General features: G+C 36.0%; 1 protein-coding gene across 1 annotated transcript in view; it reads left to right on the top strand.

Annotated features, from left to right (window-relative positions):
* Positions 1 to 14690, top strand: part of LOC137390580 (zinc finger protein ZFAT-like) — a 37631-nt gene that overhangs the window by 18279 nt on the left and 4662 nt on the right. The window contains exons 15-20 of the mRNA XM_068076909.1: positions 1120 to 1322; positions 1765 to 1910; positions 7825 to 8075; positions 10001 to 10094; positions 12613 to 12662; positions 12933 to 13065. Of these exons, the coding sequence (XP_067933010.1) occupies positions 1120 to 1322; positions 1765 to 1910; positions 7825 to 8075; positions 10001 to 10094; positions 12613 to 12662; positions 12933 to 13065 (877 nt within the window). The remainder of the gene's footprint in view (positions 1 to 1119; positions 1323 to 1764; positions 1911 to 7824; positions 8076 to 10000; positions 10095 to 12612; positions 12663 to 12932; positions 13066 to 14690) is intronic.

Here is a 14690-nt window from a genome sequence, read left to right as displayed (position 1 = left end):
GTTGTTTTAATGTAGCAAGAATGTACTGTAAGGAACCAGCCTCTTGCTCCTCATTCACAGTTGATCACAATTTGCTCAACAACCTCTTGTGGGATGGAAAGAGTTTACTTGACAACTTGTGTCATTTTGTATAATTGAAGCGGTGTTTAGCGATGGCATTTATATTGTATAGGTGAAATCAAAACAGTGAAAATTTAGTTTTTTTGATTTGCACTATGCTAGGATGATGCATGATTCAGTTGGTAACAGTAACAATATTCAGTTGGTAAAAGTAACAGTATTCAGTTGGTAACAGTAATAGTATTCAGTTGATAACAGTAACAATATTCAGTTGGTAAGAGTAACAATATTCAGTTGGTAAGAGTAACAGTATTCAGTTGGTAAGAGTAACAGTATTCAGTTAGTAACAGTAACAGTATTCAGTTAGTAACAATAACAGTATTCAGTTGGTAAAAGTAACAGTATTCAGTTGGTAACAGTAATAGTATTCAGTTGATAACAGTAACAATATTCAGTTGGTAAGAGTAACAATATTCAGTTGGTAAGAGTAACAATATTCAGTTGGTAAGAGTAACAGTATTCAGTTAGTAACAGTAACAGTATTCAGTTAGTAACAATAACAGTATTCAGTTGGTAAAAGTAACAGTATTCAGTTGGTAACATTAACAGTATTCAGTTGATAACAGTAACAGTATTCAGTTGGTGACAGCAACAGTATTCAGTTGGTAATAGTAACAAAAATTCAGTTGGTAAGAGTAACAATATTCAGTTGGTAACAGTAATAGTATTCAGTTGATAACAGTAACAATATTCAGTTGGTAACAGTAACAATATTCAGTTGGTAAGAGTAACAATATTCAGTTGGTAAGAGTAACAGTATTCAGTTGGTAACAGTAACAGTATTCAGTTGGTAACATTAACAATATTCAGTTGGTAATAGTAACAATATTCAGTTGGTAACAGTAACAATATTCAGTTGGTAACAGTAACAGTATTCAGTTGGTAACAGTAACAGTATTCAGTTGGTAACCGTCAATATACACTTCACTTGTTCTCTTTTTCACCATTTCGCTGTGTACTGCTGTTTGATAGTTCTTACACATGCACTTTTTTTGTCAGATTCATGAGGGAATTAAACCCTTCAAATGTGAACTCTGCGAATACTCATGTCGAACTCGCAGTGGGCTCACTTCGCACATGCTCAGACACGCTGAACAGAAGCCTTTCCCATGTGTGTTCTGCGGCAAAAGATACAAAAGCAAAACTGCTTTGCGGTGGCATGAACGGTCACATGCTTCAGGACGACTCTTCAAGTGTGACAAGTAAGTAAGACACGCGCTTGTTGGTCACATCGATGCATAATCCTTGCTTAGTCTCTCAGTCTATGTAATGCTATATTGTAAAGACTTAACTCACAAGTATCATAGTTTTACACCCTAGGGGAAGCTGAGTCAAAGTTGCTTAGGGATGGTAGTAAAAACTTGGGTCAAAGCTTACAAGGCCTCTTTTTGTAGCTATAACTATGACATTTGATGATCATGAGTTTTTCATCTTGTTGGTAAGATTTTCACAAATAGTAGGCATAAGTATCATTACTCATTAGCTATATTTTATCTATTTCTAGAACATCATTAAATACAACCATAACTTGTAGGTATGACTGGAATTAGTCATAGGCATACTTATCGCAAGCTACAGGTTTGATGACCACATGCTGTAGGTTTGATTACTTCCATGCTGTAGGTTTGTGACCTCATGCTGTAGGTGCGACTATGAAGGCATTCAGAAGAGTCATCTTACCCGACATCTCGAGACCCACAACCTTGTCAAGCGATTCTCCTGTAACCACTGTTACTACTCATCCAATACTGTCGGCTACATGAGGGTTCACTACACCAGATGTCATCCAGGTGTGTTCAGGGCTCACTACATTTTAACAATTATTATAATAGATTCTATTGATCTACATATCATGAGAAAAGTGTTTTGTGTAGTTGAAATAATTTGAAAGAAAATTTTCAAAAAATGTAAAGGTTTCTAACTTTGTCAAACAACTGTAACTTTCAAACTTCATATCATGAAGAAAATTTTTTGTGCAGGTCAAGTAAATTAAAAAATATGAAACAACTATAAAAGGGTTTAGATATAAATGTGAAATAATTAGCAAGCATTAGCTAAATTAAGTCTGTTTTGCTGCGATTTCAATAAAAGATGATTCTGTGATGATACAATTAATACGAACTGAGAAAACAACATTAAAATCCTGAATATGTTGAATTAATAATAACAATTTTTGCCTAGAAGTGTGTATGTATATAAAAAGGTTACTGTTCCAGCAAAAGCTATCCATCAAAACTTTGAACACGACGGATACTGGTATACTTACCTTTCGATACTGGTACAAATGTAAAAAAGATATATTGTACAGTATATATTGTACAGTCCTCGTCTGACCGAACGGTGAGAGAATGTTGAGGCTCTTCTTACGAAGATACATGTAATATAATCGTCCACGTGAGAAGAGTTGGCCTTGACCCCAGATATAGTAATTGAGCCTTACGAAAAACATTTCTTAACAGGCTTCTTAACAATGCTAAAATACTTCGCATGTGCAAACACTATAACGTAAATGATAGCTATAGGTTAGACTAGATTATTACACATTGTATGGCTCAATGGTAGACCGCCTGGATTTTAAGCTTGCGGTAGCAGTCTCCGCGTGTTGAAATCCATCAGAACACAAAATATCATTTCTAAGATGTTAATAGCTATAGCTGGACACGCATACACACATATACATATACATACGCACGACCAACTTTGAAAAATATATATATAGACTAGGTGAATGCTTGGCATTGCCCGAGTAATAAAAAAGTCTTTGCACAGAAAATTTATTTTTATTTAACATATGAGAACAGTTACCATTCTCACTTTCAAACTTCATATCATGAGAAGAGTGTCTGTTAAAGGTTGACTTGCAACAAAATTCACATTACAATTGCAGTCAAACATGGATAACTCGAACTTCACAGGACCGAGCGGAAGTGTTCGAATTATCAGAGCGTTCAAGTTATCAGAGCACTGTCACAAGTCTATGTATTTACTTATTTATTAGTAGATACATGTACATATACAAACTATAATATAAATCAAAAGCACAAATGGCTTGTTTCAAATTAAATGCTTCTAATGTAAAGTTTAATATGTTTTTATCAAAAGGTATAGAGATTTTTCTAACTCTTAAGATTGGTTTGTTGTTTGAGGTGATGTTATTGCCAGGACGTTTTTTAGATTGACATTGGCAAAACTTGATCGTTGTTGAAATGCTCAAAAGAAAAGACATCAATACATATACAAACTATAATATAAATCAAAAGCACAAATGGCTTGTTTCAAATTAAATGCTTCTAATGTAAAGTTTAAAACATTTTTATCAAAAAGTATAGAGATTTTTCTATCACTTGAGATTGGTTTGTTGTTTGAGGTTTGAGACATCTTTTTCTTTTGAGCGTTTTACCCACGATCAATTTTGCCGATTTTTCTTGAAGTTTATGCAAAGATCACCTCACTTTACCTTGCTTCCGAAGGGCGATCGCTAAGCGGATGTTTGGTATAAATCAAATTTCATCAAACCTTTAGAAAAGTCGTTGACAAAAATATTTTGCCGATGGTGGTAATAACGACGCTTATGAATTATGAAAAGTTGAGGTTTACCTCTATGGCTTGGAATAAAGTGATTTTCTAAAGCTATAACAACCGTTTCGGTAGCCGTTGGGAAAAAAACAGTTCGAGTTAACAGTGTTGAGTTCGAGTTATCTATAGCAATTTATCATTACGTGGGAACGGACCAAAGAAACCGTTCGAGTTAACCATGTGTTCGAGCTATCCGTGGGTGAGTTATCCATGTTTGACTGTATTTGGTATTAAAAGGTTCACCATGTCCTATACCCTGCTGTGTTGTAGGTGCAAAATACATGGAAATGTGACTACAAGCTCATAAAAGCTCAAAAACGAACAGTTAATCGCAGCCATCACGAAAACGCCGTAGATTAGAATCCCTTTCTAAAATGGCTCAAATGGGACGTAGATGAACACAATAGCTTCTGTTTACACTTTCACGCAACCTCATTCGTCGAAATATTTTCACAAATATACTTCACGCATTCAATAAAACCATGTCTATTTTCCTTACGCGTCTATTTCATCATCATTGTAATGCTGTCTCTTTGAGCACTGATATCTCAAAACCTACCGTAAATTTCGTTTAATTTTTTAACCTTAGCTCGAAGGAGTGCATATCATTCTCTAATAAACATGAGGAGCCTGTTGGTCACCTGTGATAGTCGAAAAATGCTGTAAAAATTGTCCGCGCCATTTGGCAGGAAGTATAGGTCGCATGATCAGATTACGACTAGAGGATTAGACCAAGCTGAAACGAAACTGTAAGGTAGCCAGCATCTATATTTGATACGGGCTGTCCGGTAGAATCTGAAGTGTTTGTCATAAACTGGTGCTACGAGACGTTTTATATTGAGACTTTTATTGGCCTTTAATTTCATGTGATAACATCATGTTTCAAAACAATAACCAAAAGGTTTGAGAGTGTCATCGAAATAAAGAGATTCCATACTACGGCGTTTTTGTGATGGCTGCGATTAACTGTTCGTTTTTGAGCTTTCATGACCTTGTAATCACATTTCCACATATTTTGCACCTACAACACAACAGAGTAAGACATGGTGAATCTTTTGTTACCAAATAACTGTAATGTGAATTTTGTTCAAGTAAACCTTCAAGTTGAAATAAATTAAGAGAAAAAATAAAACAACTGTAAAGGTGTTTAAATGTAAATGTGTTACTGTATTTACCTACAGCAACTTTAGTGTATTTAGTGGTTATGATCTGCAACAAAATGTAACATTACAATGTACTATGTGAAGTACGTACCATAGGGAGTTCTTACCTTCGAGACAGATGTATAACATAAACATTGAACTTAACTTGAATAAATTTAGCATACTAAACACATACTTGAAGCTAGTTTTAGTATGTATTTTACTAAACAAAACTTCAACTTTGTCATAGTCTAAAATTTTATCACATCTGTTTTCAAATTCATTTTTATTATAACGAATAACGCTGAACTGAGATAACCAGCATTGTATATCTCTTTTAGGCATCTTGGGAGGGATTTCAGCGAATAGCATATCAGCATTGTTGTCATAATCAGTACACCGACTGCCAAATTTTAATTTCGAGAGAAGTTTTTGTTAATATCATATGACGGAAAACAAATTCGCCCGAGTATGGCGAGGATGAAAACGCATCGTGTTTCATAGAGGAAGGCAAAAAAATCTTATAACAGGGCATCGTATCTCTGGGCGCACTGTATTAATTAATACTTTAGCGTATGCAATCGCGAAAACGTGTACAGTACATGGTAAGAGCGATGAGAATGATAAGAATGGCTTAGGATTAGCTTCGTGAGTTCAAAGCTAGTATGAAGCGCATTTTCTTCCTAGATTTTAATTGTTATAGCTGGACAGACGGCGAATGAAAACAGACAAACTTTGAGATTTATATATAGAAGTAAGACAACAATAATGATTACCACTATCATTAACTCTGTGGCTACCAAATAAATTTTTTACAGTAACAATTAAATATTCGGTAAAACCAAATATTTGACATTGACACATATAAGTTGTTATAACATTTGACCCAATTAATCAAGATAAAATTTGATGATGATCATGTGATGCCATAAAAAGGCCACAAAAATGCTGCAGAATCAGTTCGGACACTTTTTGGTCCTCTTCATACTACCGTGGTTGGCAAGTTGAGCATTTTCCGAGTCGGACAAGTTACCACTATTACTATAGCTTACAGAATTATTATTACTGTTATAAATAAATACTCACTGTCACTACTACTATTGTCCAATAGATAATCATCAAGTCCATTGATCTACGAAGTACCTGTAATGCGTCTGATCGAAGCAAAGAAGAAATAGCTATAAAAATGTGCTTTTGCGAAGCGAAATTACGGTCAGCATACGATGCAAACATGTTTTTCATTGGCTCAACACAAGCAAATGATTGTTTTCTTTCGATTAATCAGAAACAGGATAGGCTAATTATACAACTGCTCACCAATCAGAAGCATTTTGTACTGAGCCTGCAAAAGCTGCTCAATTTCCACAACCTTTTGCTTTGATAGATACGGACCACGATCTTTGGCTCGGATATATACAGGCAGTGTGTTACAATATATAGTGTCGGCTTATATGTGAGTTCTTATAAATTCCTTGATTTCAGAGTTGTAGTCGGCTCATACGTGAGATAGGCTTAAATGTAGGGACTTCGGTATTTGTGGTATTATGCTATATAGCATATACAAATAATATTAAGATACAAATTAATATTGTGACATAATTTTAATAAAAATACAAAAAGGTTCATACTAGTTTGAAGCATTAACTAAATATTTCTTGTTTGACCGTCACTTTCACGTTCATGAGTTAATGGTAAGGGTCTTTTTTACTGGTAATTACCAGACTTCTGTAAAATGTTCATCAGTTAATGGTAAGGGTCTTTTTTACTGGTAATTACCAGACTTCAGTAAAATGTTCATCAGTTAATGGTAAGGGTCTTTTTTACTGGTAATTACCAGACTTCTGTAAAATGTTCATGAGTTAATGGTCAGGGTCTTTTTTACTGGTAATTACCAGACTTCTGTAAAATGTTCATGAGTTAATGGTCAGGGTCTCTTTTACTGGTAATTACCAGACTTCTGTAAAATGTTCATGAGTTAATGGTAAGGGTCTTTTTTACTGGTAATTACCAGACTTCTGTAAAATGTTCATGAGTTAATGGTCAGGGTCTCTTTTACTGGTAATTACCAGACTTCTGTAAAATGTTCATGAGTTAATGGTAAGGGTCTTTTTTACTGGTAATTACCAGACTTCTGTAAAATGTTCATGAGTTAATGGTAAGGGTCTTTTTTACTGGTAATTACCAGACTTCTGTAAAATGTTCATGAGTTAATGGTCAGGGTCTCTTTTACTGGTAATTACCAGACTTCTGTAAAATGTTCATGAGTTAATGGTAAGGGTCTTTTTTACTGGTAATTACCAGACTTCTGTAAAATGTTCATCAGTTAATGGTCAGGGTCTTTTTTACTGGTAATTACCAGACTTCTGTAAAATGTTCATGAGTTAATGGTAAGGGTCTTTTTTACTGGTAATTACCAGACTTCTGTAAAATGTTCATGAGTTAATGGTAAGGGTCTCTTTTACTGGTAATTACCAGACTTCTGTAAAATGTTCATGAGTTAATGGTAAGGGTCTTTTTTACTGGTAATTACCAGACTTCTGTAAAATGTTCATGAGTTAATGGTCAGGGTCTCTTTTACTGGTAATTACCAGACTTCTGTAAAATGTTCATGAGTTAATGGTAAGGGTCTTTTTTACTGGTAATTACCAGACTTCTGTAAAATGTTCATGAGTTAATGGTAAGGGTCTTTTTTACTGGTAATTACCAGACTTCTGTAAAATGTTCATGAGTTAATGGTAAGGGTCTCTTTTACTGGTAATTACCAGACTTCTGTAAAATGTTCATGAGTTAATGGTCAGGGTCTTTTTTACTGGTAATTACCAGACTTCTGTAAAATGTTCATGAGTTAATGGTAAGGGTCTTTTTTACTGGTAATTACCAGACTTCTGTAAAATGTTCATGAGTTAATGGTCAGGGTCTCTTTTACTGGTAATTACCAGACTTCTGTAAAATGAAAATGGAAGATTTAGTGGCTAGCATTTTACAGGCATTACATACAGCCACACAACGGAAAGCTCATCAATGAGTGAGATAGGCATAGCTGGTGACTCCGTGCCTCCAAATGTCTACAAGTGTGTCACCTGTGACTATTTGTTTGGCAATCTGTCGGACATGAAGCGTCACCTGAGGAACAAGCACCGTATACATATGACAGACATCAATGTAGTCAACAATCAGGAGGTGGTCACCCAGATAGTTCCTCTGCAGAACCAAGATGGTATAACCTCTGATGTGCAGGTCTGTGATGTTTTTTAGAAAAAGTCTGTTTTACTTATACATGTATATACATTACTGTATGTATACAGTAATGTATATGTATATAATCATATATACAATATATGTACATTTTACTGTGTTTATGTACATCTATATAAAATTTCGATGATTTTTATTGGTGGTGTTTGCATTAGATAATTACTATTGGTTCCTATACTCCTCCATACGACATTTTCGCCTTATGATGCCAACACCAGAACGAATTAATGTTGTATGGCAGCGGTGCACCGTATAGACACATACATATATATACCTTAGCTCAAACTGTGCGTGTGTACATGCATGTGTGTGTGTGTGCGCGCGTTCATGTGTGTTATGTTATGATTGCCCTAGGACACTTATATTTCGCTAGTATTTAGTTTCGTGAGTAGCACACAGAGTAAAATTTCACTGCAACTTAATTTCACGGCTCTGATGAGTGCGAAAATATAGTGATGAAAAAATAAATGCAGTGAAAAAAACAGATTACATTCCTCAGGTCCAGTTGCTAGTAAAAAAAAATTCAATTTGGGACTAGTTTGTATTTGTAAACCACAGGTTGAAATGTGTGGGTGAGATCGACAATTCAATTTTATCACTTGCTGCCATATGTTTCTTAGACTATCAATGATGTCTAGGTCCCTCCCGCCGTGACTTTCACACTCGAATTCCAAGAAGAAGAAAATAGATAGGTAACAACCAACTTCACAACCAAAACTGTATAACCCTTATGCTGCCATAAACGCATTTATGCATTTTCTAGGGGCCACTGCCATAAACACATTTTTGGACTTTCTCAGCAATTGCGTGGTAACCTGATTTTATTATTTGTTGACCGCATAACCCACGGTCTTTAAGAGTTTTATGAAATTGACTGTGTTGTCCAAAGATTTCTCTATAAAATCAGCCTAAAACAACGAAGCAATTTTAAACTTTTGTTTGAGAATTTCTAATCTAAAAACGAACATTTTTCTGTGAGTTCATTAACTAGCGAGTCATAAAACAGGTAATTAGTTGTTGATGACATAATAGCCAATTTAGATTTTCGTGATTATACAGATAATTAAAGTATGTAGAACTTGAACAAATACTGTATACATATCATGAAGCAATATCGGCAATTTCGGTAAAATGGCTGGCACTAGGCCCATAGCGAATTTGTACATGGTTGGCAGTGGAAGAGATAATGTGGTTGGACCTGATGAGGGTTGATATTGTTTTTGGTTGGTAATAAAATTCATCACTACAATAATTATTCTTCAATTTTATGACTTCACCTACCAGACTTTCATCCTCATCAGTTACAAATTCGGTGAATAAACTGATATAATCTTAATTTGCTTTGCCATGCTGTTCAGTCGGTGTATTAGCTATAATGAGTTTACCAGAAATTTCCCATTGATCCCAACCACAGACGAAAATTGCCTGCATTTCTAATATGACGATTTTATTGTGGATATCAATGAACGAAGCTCTTTAACTTCGCGTTTTCACTCGTTCGTTATGAGAGTTTAGTTTCGCTCATTAAATTTTCGCGAGAGGATGACACCGCGAAAACGCGAAAGTTAGATGCCGCGAATACATAAGTGTCCTAGGGTGTATCAGAAAATAAGCAGTAGCCTCTACTCTGTACCTGATTGCCTCATTGTATGGCACGCTCAGCTTCTGACTGTTTCCGTTGGTTACGTAAGGTTTGATTTGCCTATCACCATTTTTCTTTTATTTTCAATATTGTTTGTGTGTATGACCTGTTTCTGGGATAAAAAAATTCAATATAAACACTAGGTTCTGAAATGTGAGATGTTATGAGCAAGAAACCCAATTGTGGTGCATCTCTGATAATCTTAAGTCTGAGTCTATATATATGTTACTGTGATGGGGTTTAGCTGGCTTACTCTTTTATGTAGATTATAAGAATCCCATTGGATAGTAGTATGGAGAGTGACGTACAGTTCACACCTGCTATGCAAACTGCTGAGGGGCAAGATGATTCTGCATTTAGTAAGTAGTAGTATGTAAAGAACTCAGGCTACAGACTAATGCTCTACTAGTAATTTATTCGGCTCTCTACTAACTACCATTATATATAGTAATTTATAAAAAGTCTATGATCAGCCCATTTTATTGACCTTTTGTGGTTTTTATCATCACTGTACGATGTTTTAGTAAACAAAGGAATTTGTAGCATTGTGCTATCTACAGAAATACCTTGAGATGCGAACTTGCTGCATTCCGGGATCGAGCTCATGTCAGTTCACTCATATCTCAAATCAAATTTTTTTATATAAAATAACTAAATACCAATTAATCTGACACCAAGGAAAAAAATGACTAAAAACAGGATATTACAATGGGAAAACATGTTTTTATTGGTTCTAAATCACCACCTACGCTCACAAAATAACAAATGCCTATCTAGTTGTTATGATCTGCAGTAAAATGTAACACTATTACGTACAGTACTGTAATAGTGTTCTTACCTTCGAGACAGATGGTAGTGGCTAACGGAGGTGTGATAGAGACTAGACTGTAACACTGTACACTGTACACTGTAACACTGTATACTGTAACACTGTACACTGTAACACTGTATACTGTAACACTGTATACTGTAACACTGTATACTGTAACACTGTAACACTGTACACTGTAACACTGTATACTGTAACACTGTATTTTGTAACACTGTACACTGTAACACTGTATACTTTAACACTGTAACACTGTACACTGTAACACCGTATACTGCAACACTGTACACTGTAACACCGTATACTGTAACACCGTATACTGTAACACTGTACACTGTAACACCGTACATTGTAACACTGTACACTGTAACACTGTACATTGTAACACTGTACATTGTAACACTGTAACACTGTACACTCCAGCAGACAAGGTTTAACTAATGTTTCACCGATGGTGTGTGGCTTCTTATCTCTGGCGATACGGTAAGACAGAGCATAGGATACCTCGGTAGTGGCCTGTGCCTGGATATGAAAGCTGCCAGTGGAATCCAGTTTTGCCCACTTGATTTCTCTCTTTAGCTTCAAAGAACGGCTTTGATTTATCCATGTGTTCTGCATGTTTATTTCTTAAGTGTTGCTTAAGTTGATGTGGTTTCATGGAGTCGTTAGCGAGCACTTTCATGCACAAAACACATTGTGGTACTTTTATGCCGCTTTTAATCATACAAGTGAATCCATAGTTAAGGTAAGAATCATCATATGTTTTGTCTTTGACATTTCTAACACCTACAATATGGGATATGCAATCAAAATATTTAAATACGTTCAATATCTACATGAGGAAAACATCATAGATATGTTATGCTACAGAGCAAATTGTCAAAATGTTATACATTTATGCAAACCAAATCGGTAACTGAACAATTTATATTACAGGTATGTACATGTATATGCATGTAGTGTAGCAATCCTTACCTTTTCCACAGTTTTAGATCTTTGCTTTGTTCAAACTACTGAAATTCATTCACTCCTCACTGCCCTTTATATAAAATAAATTGGTGCCACTGAAATCCCCTTTGGCAAACTGCCGAATTCCTCCCTAAAATCCCAAAATTTCCCCCTAAAATCCCAAAATTCCTCCCTAAAATCCCAAAATTCCCCCCTGGTTAAGAACCACTGTTGTACAGTCATACCTCAGCATACGAGCTTAATGCGTTCTGGGATTGAGCTTGTATGTCAATTTACTTGTGTCTCAAGGCACTATTTCCTATATAAAATGACTAAATGCATGTACAAATTAATTCCTTACCATACTATGAAAAAACGACATAAAACATGATATTACAGTGGAAAAACATGTTTCAACTATTGTAATTTGGTACATACAGTAAAAAAGTAACAAGTACTTATTTTGTTATTAAAATCTGCAATAAAATGTAACATTACTATGAACGCTATTGCATGTTTTTACCTACGAGACAGACGTAGTGGCTAACGGCCGTGTGATAGACTAGACAGCAACACATTCAGTACACTAAACTTTAGTGACGCTACTTAACGGAAACATTGAATTTAACTCAGATGAATTTAGCTTACTAAATACACACTTAAAGCTAAGTTCTAATCTTCTACCAAATTTACCGTACTTCAATTTGATAGTCCTTATTTTTTATTGTTTCCAGTTTGGCGCTTTTTCCTCGCATTCACTACAACTTTTAGCTGACTTTTAAAAACTTCTTTCAAAGTCATTCGAGAAGAACGACCGAGCGACTCTGTTCTCGTAAGCGGACTCTTGCATACTTGGCCATATAGTGGCCATCGAGAACCAGCTCGTTACTTTCAAAGATTACTTGTATCTCGACAAAAAAACTTGCTCAAAATGCTGCTTGAATCTCAATTTTTTTTGTGTTGAAGCACTCATATGTTGAGATATGACTGTATATTGGTTTTGCCTAATAATATCCTAATTTAATATCTAAAATCTTGACAGAAGCCTGTGAAATTGTTTTGTGCAACTTTATGTGAACGGTGATATGCTATTGCCACAGTTGATGCTGGGGACCTAGGGGACACAGAAATACAGCTGATGAATAGCATGGTAAGTGATGATCTTTCTTTAATTTCACAGGTTCGGTGTGATTTTTTTTATTATAATATACAACCTGTTCCCATTTGACCATTTGTAACAATGGAGAGATAGATAAATGGAAGCCCCAGTTCTAGTAGTCAATCCTAGGTGGACATATTGAACATTTACGCTCCAAAAACCAGCAGTTTTATAACTCAACATTCCTTCCAAACATTGAGCAATGTTTTACTGTTTCTAGTACAACTCGTATACACATATTGTACTCGTATCATGTGACAGGAGGTGGATGCAGAGCAAGAAAGTGAGCTTCAGACTGTAGGAATAGAATATGCTGACCACACATCAACCATAATGACTGTGCCAGAAAATGGAGAGGTGAATTCCCAGATATGTGTGCAGCCTTTGGCCACAGGTATGTTTGGTGCGAGACTGGACATTCAGTGTAAAAGAACTCAAGTGATGGCTTCACAATGATGTAGGATATCAAGTAAATGCGTTCCAATATTTGGTTGATGTATCAAAACCGTTGCATATTAGGGCAAATTGTGTTCGTTCAGTGGCAGAGTGAGTGATAGAAATATGCGGCAAAGGCTATACATTTTAGGCATTTCATTACATTTCTAGCTAAACTGTCTTTGTAAAAGTTCCATACAGTTCAATTCAGTTCCTACACGTTACCATTACAGTCAGATCTCATACCGAAGTTCATCTCTTCCAATATTTGCTTCGTATTTCGAAACCGTTATATGCAAATATTCTTATAAGAATGAATACATTATATTAAATTTAATTCATTCTAAAGCTCAAATCACTAAATCTTGAAGTAATCACCTATAGCATTAATAATGCATTACATATGCATATATACACTCATATATATATATATAATTGTTTCCTCACCCCGGATAACCCGTATGGGTGGTAAATTCTGCTCTAACGCGGGTCTCCTACCAGAGACCTGGGAGTTTGAGCACTCGCCTCAAGATCTTAGCTGTTCCCAATAGCACACTTTTCTGCAACTCACCTGAGTTGATTGTTGTTGGTATTTGGGCAAGCCACATTTTATGCGCCGGTGTTATTGCGCCCAGTGCCCCAATGACTACTGGGATTACAGTTGTTCTTACATTCCAGCATTTTTCAATTTCTTCTCCAAGAGGGAGATATTTCTCTACCTTTTCTTTTTCTTTGCTGGCTATATTGTAGTCATTGGGTACTGCTATATCTATTATAGTAGCCCTCTTGTTCTCCTTGTCTACCACCACTATATCTGGTTGGTTTGCTAGGACATGCTTGTCAGTTTGGATGTAGAAGTCCCAGAGGATCTTAGCGCGGTCATTTTCATTGACCTTACCAGGAGCTTCCCACCAGCGTTGTGGTTTATTAAGGCCATACTCATCACATAGACTTCTATACACAACACCTGCGACATGATTATGCCGCTCAGTGTATGCGTTCCCTGCTAGATGCTTGCATCCACTGATGATGTGTTGGATGGTCTCAGGTGTATCTTTGCACAGTCTGCATCTAGGATCGTCTCTAGTGTGATAGATTTTCGTTTGGAGTTGCCTTGTTGGAAGCACTTGCTCCTGGGCTGCCATGATTAGCGACTCTGTATTGGCCGTTAGGTTTCCTTTGTTCAGCCACATATATGTCTGGTGAAGATCGCCAACCTTAGATATTTGTTGGTGGTAAGCACCAAGAAGAGATTTCGTGTGCCGGTCACTTTTCTCATCATCAGGGCGTAGGTCCGTTGTAAGAGCAGTCGATTGAAATTCAGCTAGCAACTTATCTGAGATGGCCATGGAGGCTGCATATGCTTTGATGCTTTGCTCCTCCTCTTTCACTGTCTGCTGTACACTTTTGAGTCCCCTACCGTCATCTTTTCTATCAAGATACAATCTAGTAGTATCAGATTTTGGGTGGAGTGCTCCATGCATGGTCAGCAGTTTACGAGTTGCTATATCTGTTTCTTTGATGGCTTCCTCAGTCCACTTTATTATGCCTGCTGGATATCTTATTACTGGCAGTGCGTAGGTA

Source organism: Watersipora subatra, chromosome 3, assembly GCF_963576615.1.
Source record: "Watersipora subatra chromosome 3, tzWatSuba1.1, whole genome shotgun sequence".
Classification (NCBI taxonomy): domain Eukaryota; kingdom Metazoa; phylum Bryozoa; class Gymnolaemata; order Cheilostomatida; family Watersiporidae; genus Watersipora; species Watersipora subatra.
This window is presented reverse-complemented; position numbering and strand designations above follow the sequence as displayed.